The sequence below is a fragment of the Manis javanica genome, chromosome 2 (genome assembly GCF_040802235.1).
Source record: "Manis javanica isolate MJ-LG chromosome 2, MJ_LKY, whole genome shotgun sequence".
Classification (NCBI taxonomy): Eukaryota; Metazoa; Chordata; class Mammalia; order Pholidota; family Manidae; genus Manis; species Manis javanica.
Genome location: NC_133157.1, coordinates 2901401 through 2916754, shown reverse-complemented (window position 1 = coordinate 2916754; position 15354 = coordinate 2901401). Strand labels below are relative to the sequence as shown.

The window sequence follows — 15354 nt, the reverse complement described above, 5'->3', positions numbered from 1 at the left end:
GTGGCTACTAAACTGGTACCATGCCAACTGGTTGGTTGGTCACTGACCCCTTGCAGGAATTGTGGCAAGACTTATGGGCCTGTGGTCAGACTAAAATAACTGCAGTGTACCATGTGACAGGTCGTTTGCCACTGGCATCCCCAGGAAATGATGAAGCAGATAAATTGGCCCAGACACGTTGGTTAGAAGGAAAGCCTGCTTCTGATGTAGCCCAATGGTTACATCAGCGTTTGTTGCATGTGAGGTAAGAGTCAATGTGGGCTGTAGCCCATCGGTGGGGCTTGCCTTTGACCTTTGAAGAAGTTAGTAGAGCCTGGCAGGAGTGTGTCATGTGCTCCAAAAGGGTCTTACACCAAGTTCATGGAACAATAGCTAAGGGGCCTATACCCCTCGTTAGGTGGCAGATAGACTATATTGGGCCTCTGCTTGTGTCAGAAGGATGTCAGTACACGATGACTTGTGTGGACACAGCTACTGGACTTCTGGTTGCTTTTCCTACCCGTTGTGCAGACCAGCAGGTGACCAAAAGAGGCCTGGAGCGACTCTTTGCCGCCTATGGCTGACCACAGGTAATTGAGAGTGAACAGGGCACCCATTTTACTGGGCATACACTGCAAGAATGGGTGCGACAGCTGGGAATCAAATGGAAGTTTCATGTGCCATACAATCCTACCGCAGCAGGCATGATAAAGAGGCACCATGGCTTGTTAAAATCTGGACTAAAGTCAGATACCAATAGTCATAATTGTGGATAAAGTGAAGGTTCCTATGGCCAGGATTCTCACCTGGTCCTGGTAGGCTTGCTCACTACACACTTGTGGACAATATGTTGCTACTGACTCTATATAAAGAACTCCGCCCAGTCCTCTGGGCAACACGTGGCTACAGGAGAGCAGAGCAGAGGCTGGAGTGGTGGCAGCGCAGAGGACAGAGACTGAGACGTTGTAGGGGTGAAGAGGTCTGGAGGCAGAGACCAGCTTGCTGCATGCAAACTCGCTCTGAGAGGATGCAATTCTAGTGCTTGACCTGTCACCATGGGAATAAAGTTGGGTATAAATCCTTTCGTGCCAAGAATGTTCCATTGTTATTCTTTGGTCTCATTGAATCCACAGTGAACTTGCCTGGGGCTGAAACCCATTGGCAAGACGATAACGAAATTCGAATATGTGTAGAAATGTATGTATGGAAGTCGATGAACAAATGGACAGTCCGTGCCAGTTATGATGTGTGACTGTCACCCATAAACCTTTACCATTAAAACCAGATCTGAACATCCTTCATCACCTGGTATCTGGTGCAGGCACCAGGTGTCTGCAAACCTCATTTTTCCTTCTCTCTGGGAAGAGAGGGGCCTGGAGGTAGTCAGCAGCCAGGCGAGGAAGACCGAAGTGGCACCTCCTCTGCTTACTGAGGGCTTCCCACCGGCCTGCAGTTCCCCCAGCCCCCCGTGCAGGGATTCAAGGGCTCTCTTGACACAGCAGCTGAATTCAGTTTGTAGTTTTTCCAACAAGCACAAAATCCATTTGATCATGAAGCAGCTGCACAGAGGCAGCCGCTGGCTGGTGCCCCCCTCCTCGGGGTCTGGGTCCCAGACCTTTGGGGACCCTATTCTTAGTGCAGAGACATGGGCTGCAGCTGTCAGCACGCCTCCTCACACGTCTTTCTGCTCTGTAGCAGCCCTCCTCTCGGCTTCTAAATTTTCATAATTCTGCCCTCTTCTCTCTGGTCCTTTGCACTTGGGAGTGGTTGCTTCCTGCCATTGCTGCCTCTGAGGTCCTTCGGAGGCCTTTACTTCATCCTCAAAGTCACCTAGTTGAGAGCAAATCCTTATTAATTTCTCTCTGGTCAAGTCATTGGTGTGATTTCTGTCCTCCAGTTGGATTTTTAAGTTCCCTTTTGATGATAAGGCACATTTCTTCTCACCTCTGCAACTTTCCTTTTCACTTATTTTGAAAATAACTTTTAAATTTTAGTTTGGGACAGTTTTAGAATCACAGAAAAATTGCAAAGAGTACAAAGACTTTCCACATATGTCACATGTATACCCTGTATGTGTATGTGGGGAAAACAGAAGTTCCTGTGGCCAGAATCGTCACCTGACCCTAAATTATTTGATGATGTAACTGGCCTGCTGCTAGGCTACTGCTCCCACACCCGTTGGCAATGATCTGTTATGGACCGAGTCACTATATAAATAGCTGTGCCCAGTGTTCTGGGCAGAGGCAGATTGAAGGTGGATCAGGGACCTGCAGACTTCTGTATTCACATGTGAATCTAGTGCTTGACTTACCACCATTAGAATAAAGCCAGATATAAACCCTTTTAGCCCAAGAACGTTCCATTGTCATTTGTCTTGGAAATGGGTTTCGGCCCTCCACAGGTTCGCTGTGGATTCAATGAGACCAAAGAATGACAATGGTATGTTCTTGGGGTAAAAGGTTTTATACCCAACTTTATTCCTACAGTGGTAGGTCAAGCGCTAGAATTGCATCCACTCAGAGTGAGTCTGCATCCAGAAAGCTGGTCTCTGCCTCCAGGCCTCTGTCCTTGGCGCTGCCACCACTCCAACCTCTGCTCTGCTCTCCTGCAGCCTTGCAGCCATGACACCATGTCGCCCAGAGAACTGGGCAATGCAGGGCTCTTTATAGAGAGTCAATAATGATGCATTGCCCACACGCGTGTAGTGAGCTAGCCAACCAGGGCGGGAGAACCCAGGCCACAGGAACCTTCATTTTATCCACATCATTTCTCTGTCTCACAGAATTCATAGTGAACTTTCAGGGGTCTGAAACCCTCAGGTAAGATTATGTTTTTAGTAAGTGCATTTAAGGCTATCGGCTACCGACAGGCATGGTTTTAACAGTGTGGGGAAGTTGGGGTTCCTATTGTCAGGATCTTCACTTAACTTCAACCACTTGATGACATAATTGGCCTGTTCCTAGGATATTGCTTCCACACCCGTAGGCAATAAGCTATTCTGGCGCTATATAGAGAGCTCCGCCCAGTGCTCCGGGCGGAGGTAGTCTACCGCCAGGAGAATGAGCAGGGTAATAAACCCTTTCACTCCCAGAACATTCTACTGTCATTTCTTTGGTCACACTGAATCCATAGCAAACTTGCTCAGGGCTGAAACCCATTGGCAAGTCAAACAACATCCCCCAAGTTTTGATGTGCTGTATTTTTATCATCATTCCGTTAAAATATTTTAAACTCTGTATCTGAAGTCCTCTTTGACCCATGAAAAATTTAGAAATATATTTATTGATGATCAAGTATAATGGGGTTTTCTTCTAGTTGTCTTTTTACTGTTGTTTTATAGGCGATTTTATTGTGACCCTATTCATGTACGATATAAATACTTTGGAAATGTGTTGAAACTGATTTATGGTCTGGCGCGCAGCCAGTTTCTATAAATGTTCTGTGTCCTTGGGAAGAGCGTGCATTTAAGCTGTTCTGTGGATGACCACTTCCACGGTTTTTTAAATTACTGTTGGGGGAAACAGTAAAATGAAACTTCAGTAAGGCAAAGGGCAGACACCAAGTGAAAGTATTTTGGGAGTAAGGGTTGAAGTGGGGCAAGAGGAAAACAGACCTGCTCTTCAAGGGCAGGATGGGGCGCGGCCCGCTGCTGACGTGGGTGAATTAGAGACCCGTTTCTGAACGTGCCCGGGCAACGCTGAATTATTAAAACAGGTGCATCGAATAGCGGGAGTGAGGCACAGCACGGGCAGCGCGCACGCACCCACGCAGCAACACAATACCACCAGCAGTAGGACTGCAGGACCCAGGAAGGGCGGAGCGCAACCACGCGGCCGCTCGGCTGCCCCGCCCCACGACGGAGGCCCCGCCCCCGCGGGGCGATCGATGGCTCCGGCTCGTCACGCCGGCCGTCCCGTCCTCGGCGCTCGGCTCGCACGCCTGCGGCGCTGCCATGGAGACGCTGACCCGGCCTGAGCGCGCCCCGCTCGGCCGCCCGCCTGTCGCTGGGGCCCACGGCCGTGATTGGGGCGCGGCCGCGGGGGGCTTGGGGGTAACGGAGAGCGGGGGCGATGGGGACGCACGGCGACTCGGGGTGATGCGATGGCGATGGGGACGACGGGGGCGCAGGCCGTGGTTGGGATGCGGGGGGGATGGGGGCGCGGGCCCGGCCACGGGACCAACCGTGGGGCCGGTCAGGCGGGTGGGGGGGGTGCACTGGGGACGGGCCGTGCAGGGCGTCCGAGGCGCGGAGGGGCAGGGGGGTCTCGTGCAGCAGGGAAACTGAGTCTGCCTGGCGGGAAAGCGTTCGAGGGGGAGGATGGTGGATGCGTCCCGGTTTGGTTTTCTCCTGACGTCAGTTTTCCTTCTGGTCCAGGGGCCTCCCGGATGCGCGGAGCAGAAAGAAGGCGCCGGCGGCCGGTGAGCACCAGGCCGTCCCCGCATGGGCAGCCTAGGCGCGCGCCGCCCAGCGCAGGGGCGCGTCCGGACGGCCCCCGGAACCCTGTGCCCTTTCAAGTTCTTGGGACTTCCACGCAGACACGGGCGGCCGGTCCCCCTGCGTCACCGCCGCCAGGTACTAAAGGAACTGGGAGAGGGCGGGTCCGTTTCTTACACCCAGGCTCAGTCACCAGGGGGTGAGGGAAATGCCGAAATGTGTCACGTAGCCTGGTGAAGGCTTTGAGCCGAGGAGTTAAAAACTCTGTGCCGTAAAACCTACCATCGCCACGGGTCCTTCTTGTCGCTTCCTTTGTAGCACTACCCTGGGGAAGCGCTGACGACGGGCCAGAAAAGCAGCACTGAGCATCGCCGGCCCCAAGGCCCCGAATTTCCATCGAGTTGTACAATGTCCTTTCATTCAGGACACCAGGCACGTCTCAAGTTAAGCAGTCCCAGCCATGGCATCCGAATCGCAGTAGACACCTGACAAGTCCCCGAGGTGGGTGCACGCAGCAGTCACCGGGAAGAGCTGTGGCCAAGGTGCCACTGAGCCACGTGCCATCTCACATGTGGTACTTTGGTAGTCTACTCACAATGCTCACGGGCTCCTCAAGTCTCCCTGCAACGCAGCCCTCCTAAGGGTGTTGCCTACAAATGGCCTGAACTCATTTCTGTTATTCAGTTCAATAAGGGATCCCCAGACCCAACTGCTGAAAATCGTAATTAGTGCACTTAGTGCAAAGCCGTCAGCAGCTGCCCACACAGGACTGTCTGGGGGGGGCCTCGTGCGCAGGCCCCGGAGGGGAGGCGGGGCCAGGGATGAGTGGCCGCGTCCCTCTGGCAGAGAAAGCGCTGTCTGAAGGCCACGCCCGGCAGCGGTACAGGGACACCTCCCTGTTCATCTGGCAACGGCAGCAGCTGAAGCTGGAGTCTGCGCCCCCCGGGACGTACCTGAGCAGGAGCCGGAGTGCGTGGTACTCACAGTACGGAAACGAGGCCATCCTAGTCCGGGACAGAAACAAGCTTGGGGTCTCGCGGGACACGGGCCAGTCCAAGTTCTGCACAATTATGTAATTCCAGCATGAAAACCACAGGCCAGGTGCTGCGCTGTGAGGAATATGACTGTTTCCAGCTTTCCTGTTGATTCTGGGAGATTCTGCACAGGGAATGTGAACAGGCTGTGGGGTGGGAACCAAAGAATTCTGACGACGGCTCCCCAGCTCTGTCGCACGGCTTAGCCTCTGGATTCTGTCCCGCCAGGCCCCATGGACACAGCCCAGCTGGGCACCGGCAGATGCTGCTGCTCTGTTCTCCCAAGCGAGAGAGACACCCCATACAAACAACCATTTCAAGTGTTTGTAGGGGTTTTTAGTATTCACTTCTGCCCCGTAAAGAATGAGTCAGATCTTGAAAAAGGTGGAGATTGACATCATATATTTTTGAAAGTCCATGTGCAGGACCGGGATGGATTTAACCTAAATGGCGGCGGCCGCGGCTCTGCGACAGGAACCTCCTGCCCCTGCACTTCTTGTCTGCTGACCAAAATGATCCTCGACCAGTGCATCACGGCGTCTTCTTCACTGGCTTCCAAATACTTGAAGGCTTGTGGGCCAGTGCATCCAAAAAACATTAAGGAAACCAAAAATTAAGTTCTACAGTTGTTTAGTCAGTTCAGATTTAGTCACGTGGCTGAAATAAGCAGGTGCTCAGCTGGCATTTCAGCCGCGCTCTGCTCCACGGCCGGCCGCAGCTCCCTGTACCCGTGTGCCTGAGGCATGTTGGTCAGTACTGCACACAGGCAGCCCCAGCCCTCCTGGGGGCAGTTTTTAGGAGTCATTTTATTTGCTGTCTGCTTTATATAAAGCCTGTGTGGCTGTGCAAACATGTGTCTTTTGTCAAAGCTGATTTCTTTTCTATATTTATTTGTCCTTTGGGGCTCTCCTTCCTTCCTCACCGTCTTGTGTGTTCATTCCTATCTTAACTTGGTTTTCAGGGTTTTTTTGTTTTTTTACAACAGTAGGATCTCATGATGGCTAAAAGCCCCAACACAGAAATGCACAAAGCAAACGTGGCCTCCCGAGACCACGGGCCACAGCTTGGCGCAGGTGTGTGCAGTCACATGGTTCTGAGGCAGCGTCCTGCACCATGCATCTTGTTCTGTCATTTTTTCTTGCTCTGTACAGACAGGGAATTTACAGCGCATTTTGAAGGAATGGCTAGCAGTACACCTGTGTGTCCACAGCAGGCAGAGATGGTTCCTGCTGCCGCTGTGCACAGCGTGTCCTGAGTGTGTCTCACCATGGTTCTCGCAGGTATGCAGCTTGCTGGCAAACATCATCCTTGGAGTGGAACTGCTGGGCCAGACTGTACCCCACCCCATCACACATCCAGCTGGAGGCCTGGTGCTTGCTGCTGCGGCCTCAGCCTGCTCACTGTCTCAGGTGGGGAGGCTTAAGTCAAGACTGCCTGAATCACCTCCCGGAGTTGAAGAAAGAAACCTGGCCATCTCCACGGAGAAAGCCCTCTGCAGTAGGGCTAGTCCAACCAGGCCCAGGACATAGGCCGTCAACATCTTTGTAGTTCTCCAGTTTAAGTCCTGCCTGGGAAGAAAGCAAACTGCAGAGTTCTCTGGAAAGCCTGTGCCGCATGCTCACCACACCCCATTAACCTAAGGACAGGCAGTGGTGGGGTCGGCCCTCAGCGGAGGCAGCGCCTGCAAGCATGAGCACTGGCCACAGCTGTGTCTGCACAGGTCCAGGCAGGCAGGTGACCTGGCCATTCATGACAGCTGACACTAAGCTGCTTACAGTGTTCAGAAACACCATCTGCCTGAAGGAAGCCTGGGGAGTGGACCTCCCCCACTGGGGCTGGGAACACTGAGATGGACAGAGCCCAATCCCTGTCCCTGGGGAAGTCTAAATGACAGGGGTAAGAGTCCGGACTAGGGTGACTTGTGCCAAGTGGTGGGCTGTCATCAGGCCTGGACCTGGGCCATCGCAAACTTTTTCCCAGGAAGTCTCTGCTAGGCCTGGCTTGAATAGCCGTGACTGTTCTGCAAATGGTGTCAACTCTCACTTGTCTTGACACCTCATTCTTTCTCCCCTGAAGCCACTACTGTGTCAGGCTCTGCACAGGGTGGTAGAAACCTCAGCATGTAAATGCTAGCCCAGGGTGGTTTCAGGGAAATGTCCCATTTGGCCAGCTGGACAGGATGCTTATCGCCTCGGATACCACTTCAGTGCAGACCGAGGAATGGGTAGGAGGCTTTGCCTGGAGGACTGGTGACTGAGTGAAGGCCGGCACATCCATGAAGAGGGTGGTCTGTTCTCAGAAAGCTAATTAACTGAGAAGAAGGGACTCACATTCTTAGTGAAGCACAAAATGACGCTCCCCAAATCTGGGTGCCTCCCAGTCCAGGCTAAGGCCAGAGCTACTGAAGCAGATTTTTAAATCCCCGTTTGGCTGCTTTGGGTATTTCAGCCAGGAGCTATGGGATGTGGAGAACGAGGAGCTCACCCCCTGGCCAGCCACTGTGCGCCAGCGAGGGAAGTGCGGGGAGCAGCCTCCGGGCGGGCGCAGACATCACAAGCGGACGGAGGTGGGGCTGCCCAGGGAGCGCAGGAATAGGCACACAGGCACCTCCGTGTTTGGTTGGGTTTTTCCTTTTATTATGAAAACAAAACAAATGCCCAGGAGAAGGGTCCATGATTACCAGAAACATCAAAGAGTACTTTCTACCATTTTTATTCTGTTGTGTTGAGGCCAGCATTGCAATAAACAAGCTAAAACTACTTACATTGGACTCATTTTCAGTAACTGACATTTACAGGAATATACTAGAAACGGCACTAAAAAGTTTAAGAAAAGTTACGGTAAACTTGCATGCACATCATACAGAAAAGTAACATTTTAAATATAAAAAAGAAAACTTCCTGGAAGTGTTATGCCAGTATTAAGGAACAGCGCTACACTGGATATAACAAATCCTTTATCATGGGTGGTGTTTTTTCCCAAACAACTGTAAAAGACGTGAATGTTGCAAAAGAACAAAAAGAAAAAGAAAATGCATCTTAACAGTTTGTAAGCAAGATAACACCACACAGCATGAGCGAGGGTCTCTGGAATTCAGTGAGCACCCGAAGCCTGCCCCCTCAGCCTCAGGGGCTCACACCCACTTAACTGACCAACCTGCTTAACGCACTGTTCCTTTCCCCTTGAAAAAAGCACCCGAAAGGTTGCCCTGCAGTTCTCGGCACTGCACCAACTCTGCCTGTCCAACTGCGGTCCTCCCGGGACAGAGAAATGGAAATGGCAAACCCTGCCGGCTGACCTCGAGGGGGCTGAGGAGGTTCCCTCAGAACTCTGAAACCAGCTCTGAAGTCTGGACAGAAAGCCTGAGAAGCCGCAGCACCCAGGAACCCTGCTCAGTATGGACGGCAGCCCTCGGTGAGCTGCCAGACCAGTGACCGATCCTTCCTGGGTGAACAGAGCAAAGCTGGTTTGAGAATCCACGTGTCACAGGGAGCCAGTGGGTCGTGACAAGCTCTGAAACGCTCCCGCCTGCTAGACTCCAGGGCCAGATGTCCCCTGCCCCCACCCTGAGCAGCTCACACAGGTAACCCTTCCCTGTCTCACAGCTGGAGAGGTGTTCCACGCACGTCCACACGCACGTCCAGGCACCCGCGACTCGGGTGTTTCTCTCCCAGATGTGCACGGCTGGACTTGCCAATGTGATCCTGCTCTAAGACCTGTTGATTCTATAATGTATTAATTCCTTAAAGTCATAATTTAAATACTTCATTAAAGATCTGTTTAGAAAACACCTTTGAAAACCAAGGGTACCTTTAAAAAATGGCAAGTTTAAAATCCACAGATATTTTTATTATAAACAAAACTTAATTAAAAGTTTAACAAACTGGCTCAAAACTCACCAAGTGTCAGAATCACCAGCAGTAAGAAAAATGGTAATCCGCCAGCACTGCCTCACCAGAATTCTGTATCCATCAAGGGTATCCATAACTATAAGGGTTGGTGGGATCACAATCAATTTTATGATTTCTTATAGTTGCTACCGATTAGGAAACTTACAACTAGTCCCACTGCCCATCCAGCAGTGCTGGCACAGGAACCCCCCCACCCGGCAAAAGGCAGCCACCCCGGCTCCACCTCCAGCACCCACCTCACTGAAGGCCTCACAGGGAGGCCTGGGACAATGCCCTGTTTTGGTCATTTCTGTGCTACCCGGAAAATGCTTGAGCAGGGAGCCCTGTGGAGTCTTCAGGGAGGAGCCCTCCTGGAGCCAGAGGCTTTCTCTGCCCTGGAGGGAGGAACCAGGCCAGGGGGAGCCCTCCGGCCGGCTGGAAGACTGTACGGCCGTGCGGCCGCAGCTCCTGGAGGCACGGAGGTGAGGGGCGCCCCCGTGGGGGCCTGGAAGGCTGAGCCCTCGCATTTTAGGCCACAGCCACAGTGCTCAGAGCCTGGGCAGGCAGCGTGGGGCACCCTGCACCCAAAAGGCCATATGGCAGCCTCTGGAAAAAAAACAAAACCAAAACAGAACCTTCAGTTAAACTCTGTATATTATTATTATTATTATTTTTTTACAATAGAAAGTTAAAAATCAAGACTTAGATTTACTATACATTTTTTCTCTCAGATTACAAAGTTTATATTATATAACTGGGGTTCCCTAAATTGATTTCTTTTAAAATAGTCCTAAAGAGACCAGAAGTGAATACAAAAGACTAAACAAAATAAAAAATTAGGATGTGCAGTCCACACCTGTTCGTACACAAAAGAGAACAAAACCCCAAGGAACCCAGAGAAGGGTGGGCGTGCAGACAAGGCTGAGCACCGGTGCAGGTGACAGGAAGCTAGCACCCGGGGGAGAGGCCCTTGTCTGGGCAGGTCTGGGGCTCCCCTTCAAACCACTGAAAAGCCTGCATTTCTGTTATTTTTTTTAATGCATTTCTCCTGCAGTTTTGTTTTTTTTTTAAAAAAAAATGACCAATGATGTTAATAAATAAAGTTTTCATATATACATGAATTCGGGAAATGGTTCCAGAGTGTGCGGCAGCGCAAACAAGTCGGGGACACACATTGGGCTGGACTTTCGTAGAAAATTGCTGAACCTTACAAAAAAGTGTCTATTTTTTTTTTTTTATCTTTTTTTTCTAAGTTGAGGTAAAAGTTTCAGTGTATGGAAACCAAGTTGCACACGCAGCCGCCGTATCCCCTCCCAGGGGCTCCTGACACCAGGGAGATCAGAACTGCCCACGTGCCCCCCATTCCACACGCCCCTGCCGGCCACCCCACCGCCAGGCGCAGCCGCCTGGGCCGTCGCGCAGGCCCTGCCCCAGCTCTCCCAGGCACGTCTGTCCTGTGTGCTGCAGGAGGGGCTGACTCCGCCGCCGCCGCCAGGGTCAGGGCTCAGGGCCCCAGTGACAGAACAACTCCTGCTTGCAAACTCCTCTGAAAAGACTCTCTGGAGCTACAGACCAGGTGGGGCATCAGAAGAGGGATTTTGCAAGAACCTTCAGGTCCTATCTTAGACATTTTTCTACGGTTATCAGGTCAGCATTTGAAATTGTCATCTCCAAGCGACTGAACTCAGTTACCAAAGACTTTGAAGAGTCACACCTTCTCATAAAGTCTAATGGACACACAAAAGAGATCTTTGACCTATTAAAGCAAAAACTGGAAGATACCATAACACTGAATTAAAAAGAAAGCCCGCACGCCATGGAACGAAGTCGTGTATTAAGGAGGGGTACTCGGCAGGGACACTTGCTGGCCGCTCTGCTCTGAGTACAGGGTTCACTCGGAGTCGCTGCTGTCGGAGCTGGACCCGCTGGAGCTGCTGCTGCCGGACTCCGAGGAGCTGCTGCTGCTGAGCCGCGATGGCCCTCCCGCGGGCGCCGAGCCGGACCTCTCTGCGGGAAATGGGCAGGTGAGAGGCGCCCACGCTCCCACCCCCACCACCCCCCGGCCAGCAGCGCACATCCTCCCAGGCTTCGCATGGCCTCCTCACACCCACCACCCACCCGTTCCTGGACCCGGTTGCTTAATAAATATTAACTATTTGTTGAAATGAATGAATGCATCAAAGAGGTTGTGGAGGCGTAAGAACGCATTCGGTCATCCTGGGCCCTGGCACAGAGCGCCCAATGCCCTTGGAATCTCCTGATAAAAATGGCTTGTTATTTACCGGAGCTTATGCTAGTGGGTGACTTAGGGTGGGGCTGTCACCAGGCAGGCCAAGTGATTGGGGCTGGGAAATACAGCCTCCCACCCCTAATCTCCAGGGACAGGAGCATTGGAGATGGAGCCCTACAAAAACTCAATTCAGAGAGCTTCGGGGTTGGTGCCGGGGGAGGGAGGCACCTGAAGAGGGCCTACAAGGTCTGGCTGCCTCACACCCTGCCCCGTGTATCTCTTCCATCTGCCTGTTCTGAATTGTGTCCTTTAACAGAAACTGTAACAGTAAGCAAAGTGCGTTTCTGAGTTCTGTGGACTATTGTAGCAAATTATTGAACTTGAGAACAGATATGGAACTGGGGCTGCAGGAAGCCCTGATTACAGCCCATCGGTCAGAGGCGCGGGAGGCCTGGACTGCCCCCGGCACCTGGGTCGGGACAGTCTTTGCGGCTGAGCCCTTCCCCTGTGTGGTCTGTGCCAACTCCAGCTAGACGCAGTCAGAGCTGAACTGCTGCGTGCTGCTGGCGGAGACTGGAGGGCTGGGGGCAGGAGACCCACGCGCTGGGTGTCAGAAGCACGTGTAAAACCAGTGCAGGAGTCAGCAAGACTAAGTATGTCAGAGCCTGGGGACATTGAAAGCGATCTACTCAGAGGAACTGATGGGGGTAGGGAGGCGGACCATGTAAAGACAGTCACCAGTCATGGCAGGGATGATGCAGTACCCAGGCTGTTCTCCCCAGGGCCGATCGCGGGGCCCTCCAGCCCTCGGTGCAGCGCTTGGGGTTACTTGCCCCATTAAGCAGGACCTGGCCATGCTGTGCCACCCACCTGGTGTGTGACTGCCAGGACGGAGGACTCTGGCTGCCAGCTGGGCCCCCCAATCCTTGGGCGGGAAAAAGGCATTTGTCCTTTCTTACTGGCTCCAGAGAAAGGAGGCAAGGAACCAAATCCCCTGCTCACCTAAAATAAGACCCTGAAGTCCACAAAGTGCAGGCTTGGCGGCTAGTCTCCTCTCCCTATGATACTGGCTAATGCGCAGGGAACTAGTGTCACTGCCTGGGGAAGCCAGGACGCTCACAGACGGGGGCCAGGACCCACTGACGCTACGGCTGGGACCCCAGTCCCTCCCAAGCCACGGGGCCCAGCCCCAGAAAGACCACAGCTGGGCCCTTCCAGAGAGCCTTTTCCCTGGTTTCACACATGCCTTCCATGCTGGGTTGGGGTTGTGGTCCCCAGTTTACAGACAAGGGAAGCAGGGTTTCAGGAGGTCAAGAGCTTTGTCTAAGGAAACCTGGCTCACTGAGCGGTGGACCCGCAACTCAGCCTGGGTCTGCTGCCCGTTCCCCTCTGCTGAACTCCACTCTGGACAGAGCAGCGTGGGGACTGACGGGAGACCCCGCTGCCTGGGAGCAGCATGGCCCGCAGACAGGTACCTTTCTTGGCTGGCTTCTTGTTGTTCAGCTGCCCACTGACGTCCTGCAGCCGCCTCTCTAACTCCTTCTTCTTTTCCTGAGCTAACTCCTCCTTCGATTTGGCCACCTGCTTCTTGCCGCTGGTTGCTGAGGAACAACACCAGGCTGAGGCTGTGGGGCAGGAGGGGCGGAGGGAGGACAGGGTGCAGACCGGCCCTCACTGCCCTTGGCCACCGCAGGAGCTCTGGCGGGCAGCTTCCCTGGCACAGCCCCTGCCCTGCCCAAGGGGACACCATGGAAACCCCCCGCATGCACTCAGCCTCGCCCAAGCCAAGCCTTCTCTGTAACTATCACGAAACTCCCGAGGTGGGACAGGCCGTCCCATCCAGACAGGTGCGCAGACATGCGTGTGTGGCTTGGCGACCCCGCTCTTTGAAGGGCGGCGCTGGGACCTGAAGCCCTGACCTCTGACTCACAGTTCTCCTTCACTGGGGCCATGGCTCTCTCCTGGCCTCTGCAGCCACGGGTGACTTACCAAGAGTCAATGCACCGCGACTACAGGGGGGTCACATGCTGCATCCAGCAGAAGGCGGCTGCCCTCCTCAAAAGGAATGCAGACGAAGCACATCGAGGGGGCCACATGGAGGCTTAGGGGCACCTGGGTGTCTCTGCGGGCCAGGACCGTTGCCCACTTCGGCCGCTATGGGGCTGCCTGGGGCCTGCCCTTCCTTTCATTTCCCAGGACCTGCTGACCCAGGCCGTGCCGCAATCCTGGCTGATAAAGTCACTGACGCCCAGGGTGAGCCCGGGCCCGTGCCAGTGTCCATCCTCAGAGACCTCTGGACCCTCTACCCCAGGGAAAAGGGAACTCATCTGCCCTGGCAGAAACGATCAGGAGGTCACCTGCAGCCCAGGCCCCTAACGGAGCCTCAGGAAGCCTTGTGGCATGGACCTTAACGGGCACAGGAATGAAAGGGGGCTGAGGGCTGACGGCTGACTGAGGGGTCCTGCCTTCCCTGGGCGAGGCCACGGCAGGCAACTGCTGCCCCCAGACTAGAGTAGGGCTCTGGGGGGGCTGCAGCTGGATCTTGGCCAAGCCCTCCGCCCCCGGCTGAGCACAGGCAGACGTCCTTGGGGCACAAGACACTGTGGTGGTGACCTGCTCCTGTGCCCAGGGGCTGCCTGGCTTCCCACCCAGGGCTGAAGGCGCAGTGAGGAGGGGGAGGGGCTGCAGGGCTGCACCCGCCCGGCCAACTTACAGAATGGCTTCCTTTGCTTTTTCTGTAAACAAGACTTGACATATCTCTCCAGTTCCCGCAAAGTGGTGGGTTTCAGAGTCTCAAAGTCGATCTCTATCTCGTCGGGGTTGGAGTCCCGGAGCGAGGGCTCCCGGGACTGGATGATGTGCACCACACGGCCCAGCTTCTCCCCGGGCAGGCGGTTGATGTCCAGGCTGAGCTGGCGCTTCTCGTCGTAGCTCATAGGCAGGCCCTCCTCCTCGTCCTCCGAGTCGTAGGAGGCCGACGCCTGCTTGCCGGTCTTCTTCGGCTGTCTGAGGCAGAAGGCAGAGGCCGTCGTGACCCGGAGCCCCTGCCCCGTTCTGGGCCGTCTTCCTCTCTGGAACCAGGCTCTCTTACCAGCGGGCATGTCCACAGGGGTACCCCGGGCAGAGAAGCCAGGCTGTCTGAGGACGGCATCTATGTCCCCAGGGACCTGGGAGACCCTGCTCCAGGGGCCCGAGCAGCTGCTGCTCCCAGCTGGGGGGGCTCCAGGCCTCGGCCAGGGGACAACCGCCCACAGTGCCCACAGGCATCTCAGACGCAACAGGTCAGAGCCTGTCCTCCATATTCAAATAACCCAAAGGAGGCAGAAAAGGAGACAAAGGAAAATAAACAACAGAGGGACAGACAGGACAGAATAGAATGGAATAGTGGGCCAAGATCTAACGGCATCGATCATCACATTAACTATAAATGGTCTAAACACTCCAATTAAAAAGAAAGATTGGTCAGGGTAGACAAGAAACAAGACCCAACTTTTATGCTGTCTATGCAAAGCCCACTTTAAACATAATGGCAGAGGCAGCTTGAAGGAGAACGCCGGAGGGAATACACACCATGCCCACACTGACGGAGTGCATGATGATACAGAGGTCAGCTGACCAGGAAGCCATCACAGTCCAACATGTGTGTGCGTCTAAAAACCAAGCTTCAAAATATACGAGGCAAAAACTGAAAGAACCAAAGGGAAGCAGAGAAATCCACAACTAGTCCAGCTGGACAAGTCAACAATTCTCTCTCCACTATTAATAAACAGACCGTTAAGACTGGAG

At 53.8% G+C, this 15354-nt stretch overlaps 2 protein-coding genes across 10 annotated transcripts in view; one reads left to right on the top strand and one right to left on the bottom strand.

Moving 5' to 3' along the window:
* Window positions 1-3663: 3663 nt before the first annotated feature.
* Window positions 3664-6302, top strand: BRD3OS (BRD3 opposite strand). The gene is made up of 3 exons (XM_037007763.2): window positions 3664-4030; window positions 4355-4552; window positions 4733-6302. The coding sequence occupies exon 3, from the start codon at window positions 5236-5238 to the stop codon at window positions 5488-5490; it is 255 nt and encodes an 84-aa protein (XP_036863658.2). The 5' UTR covers window positions 3664-4030; window positions 4355-4552; window positions 4733-5235; the 3' UTR covers window positions 5491-6302.
* Window positions 6303-8062: 1760 nt separating this feature from the next.
* BRD3 (bromodomain containing 3) overlaps window positions 8063-15354 on the bottom strand; it is a 33992-nt gene continuing 26700 nt past the window's right edge. For 4 of the 9 annotated variants that reach the window (XM_037007756.2, XM_037007758.2, XM_017664365.3 and 1 more), the window contains 4 exons: window positions 14282-14574; window positions 13044-13193; window positions 12439-12493; window positions 8063-11345 (listed from right to left, as the gene is read on the bottom strand). In XM_037007756.2, the coding sequence (XP_036863651.2) occupies window positions 11066-11345; window positions 12439-12493; window positions 13044-13193; window positions 14282-14574 (778 nt within the window). In that variant the 3' untranslated portion in view covers window positions 8063-11065. Of the gene's footprint in view, window positions 11346-12438; window positions 12571-13043; window positions 13194-14281; window positions 14575-15354 lie in introns of those variants that run through there. The other 5 variants (XM_037007762.2, XM_017664371.3, XM_037007759.2 and 2 more) reach the window with 4 other exon arrangements.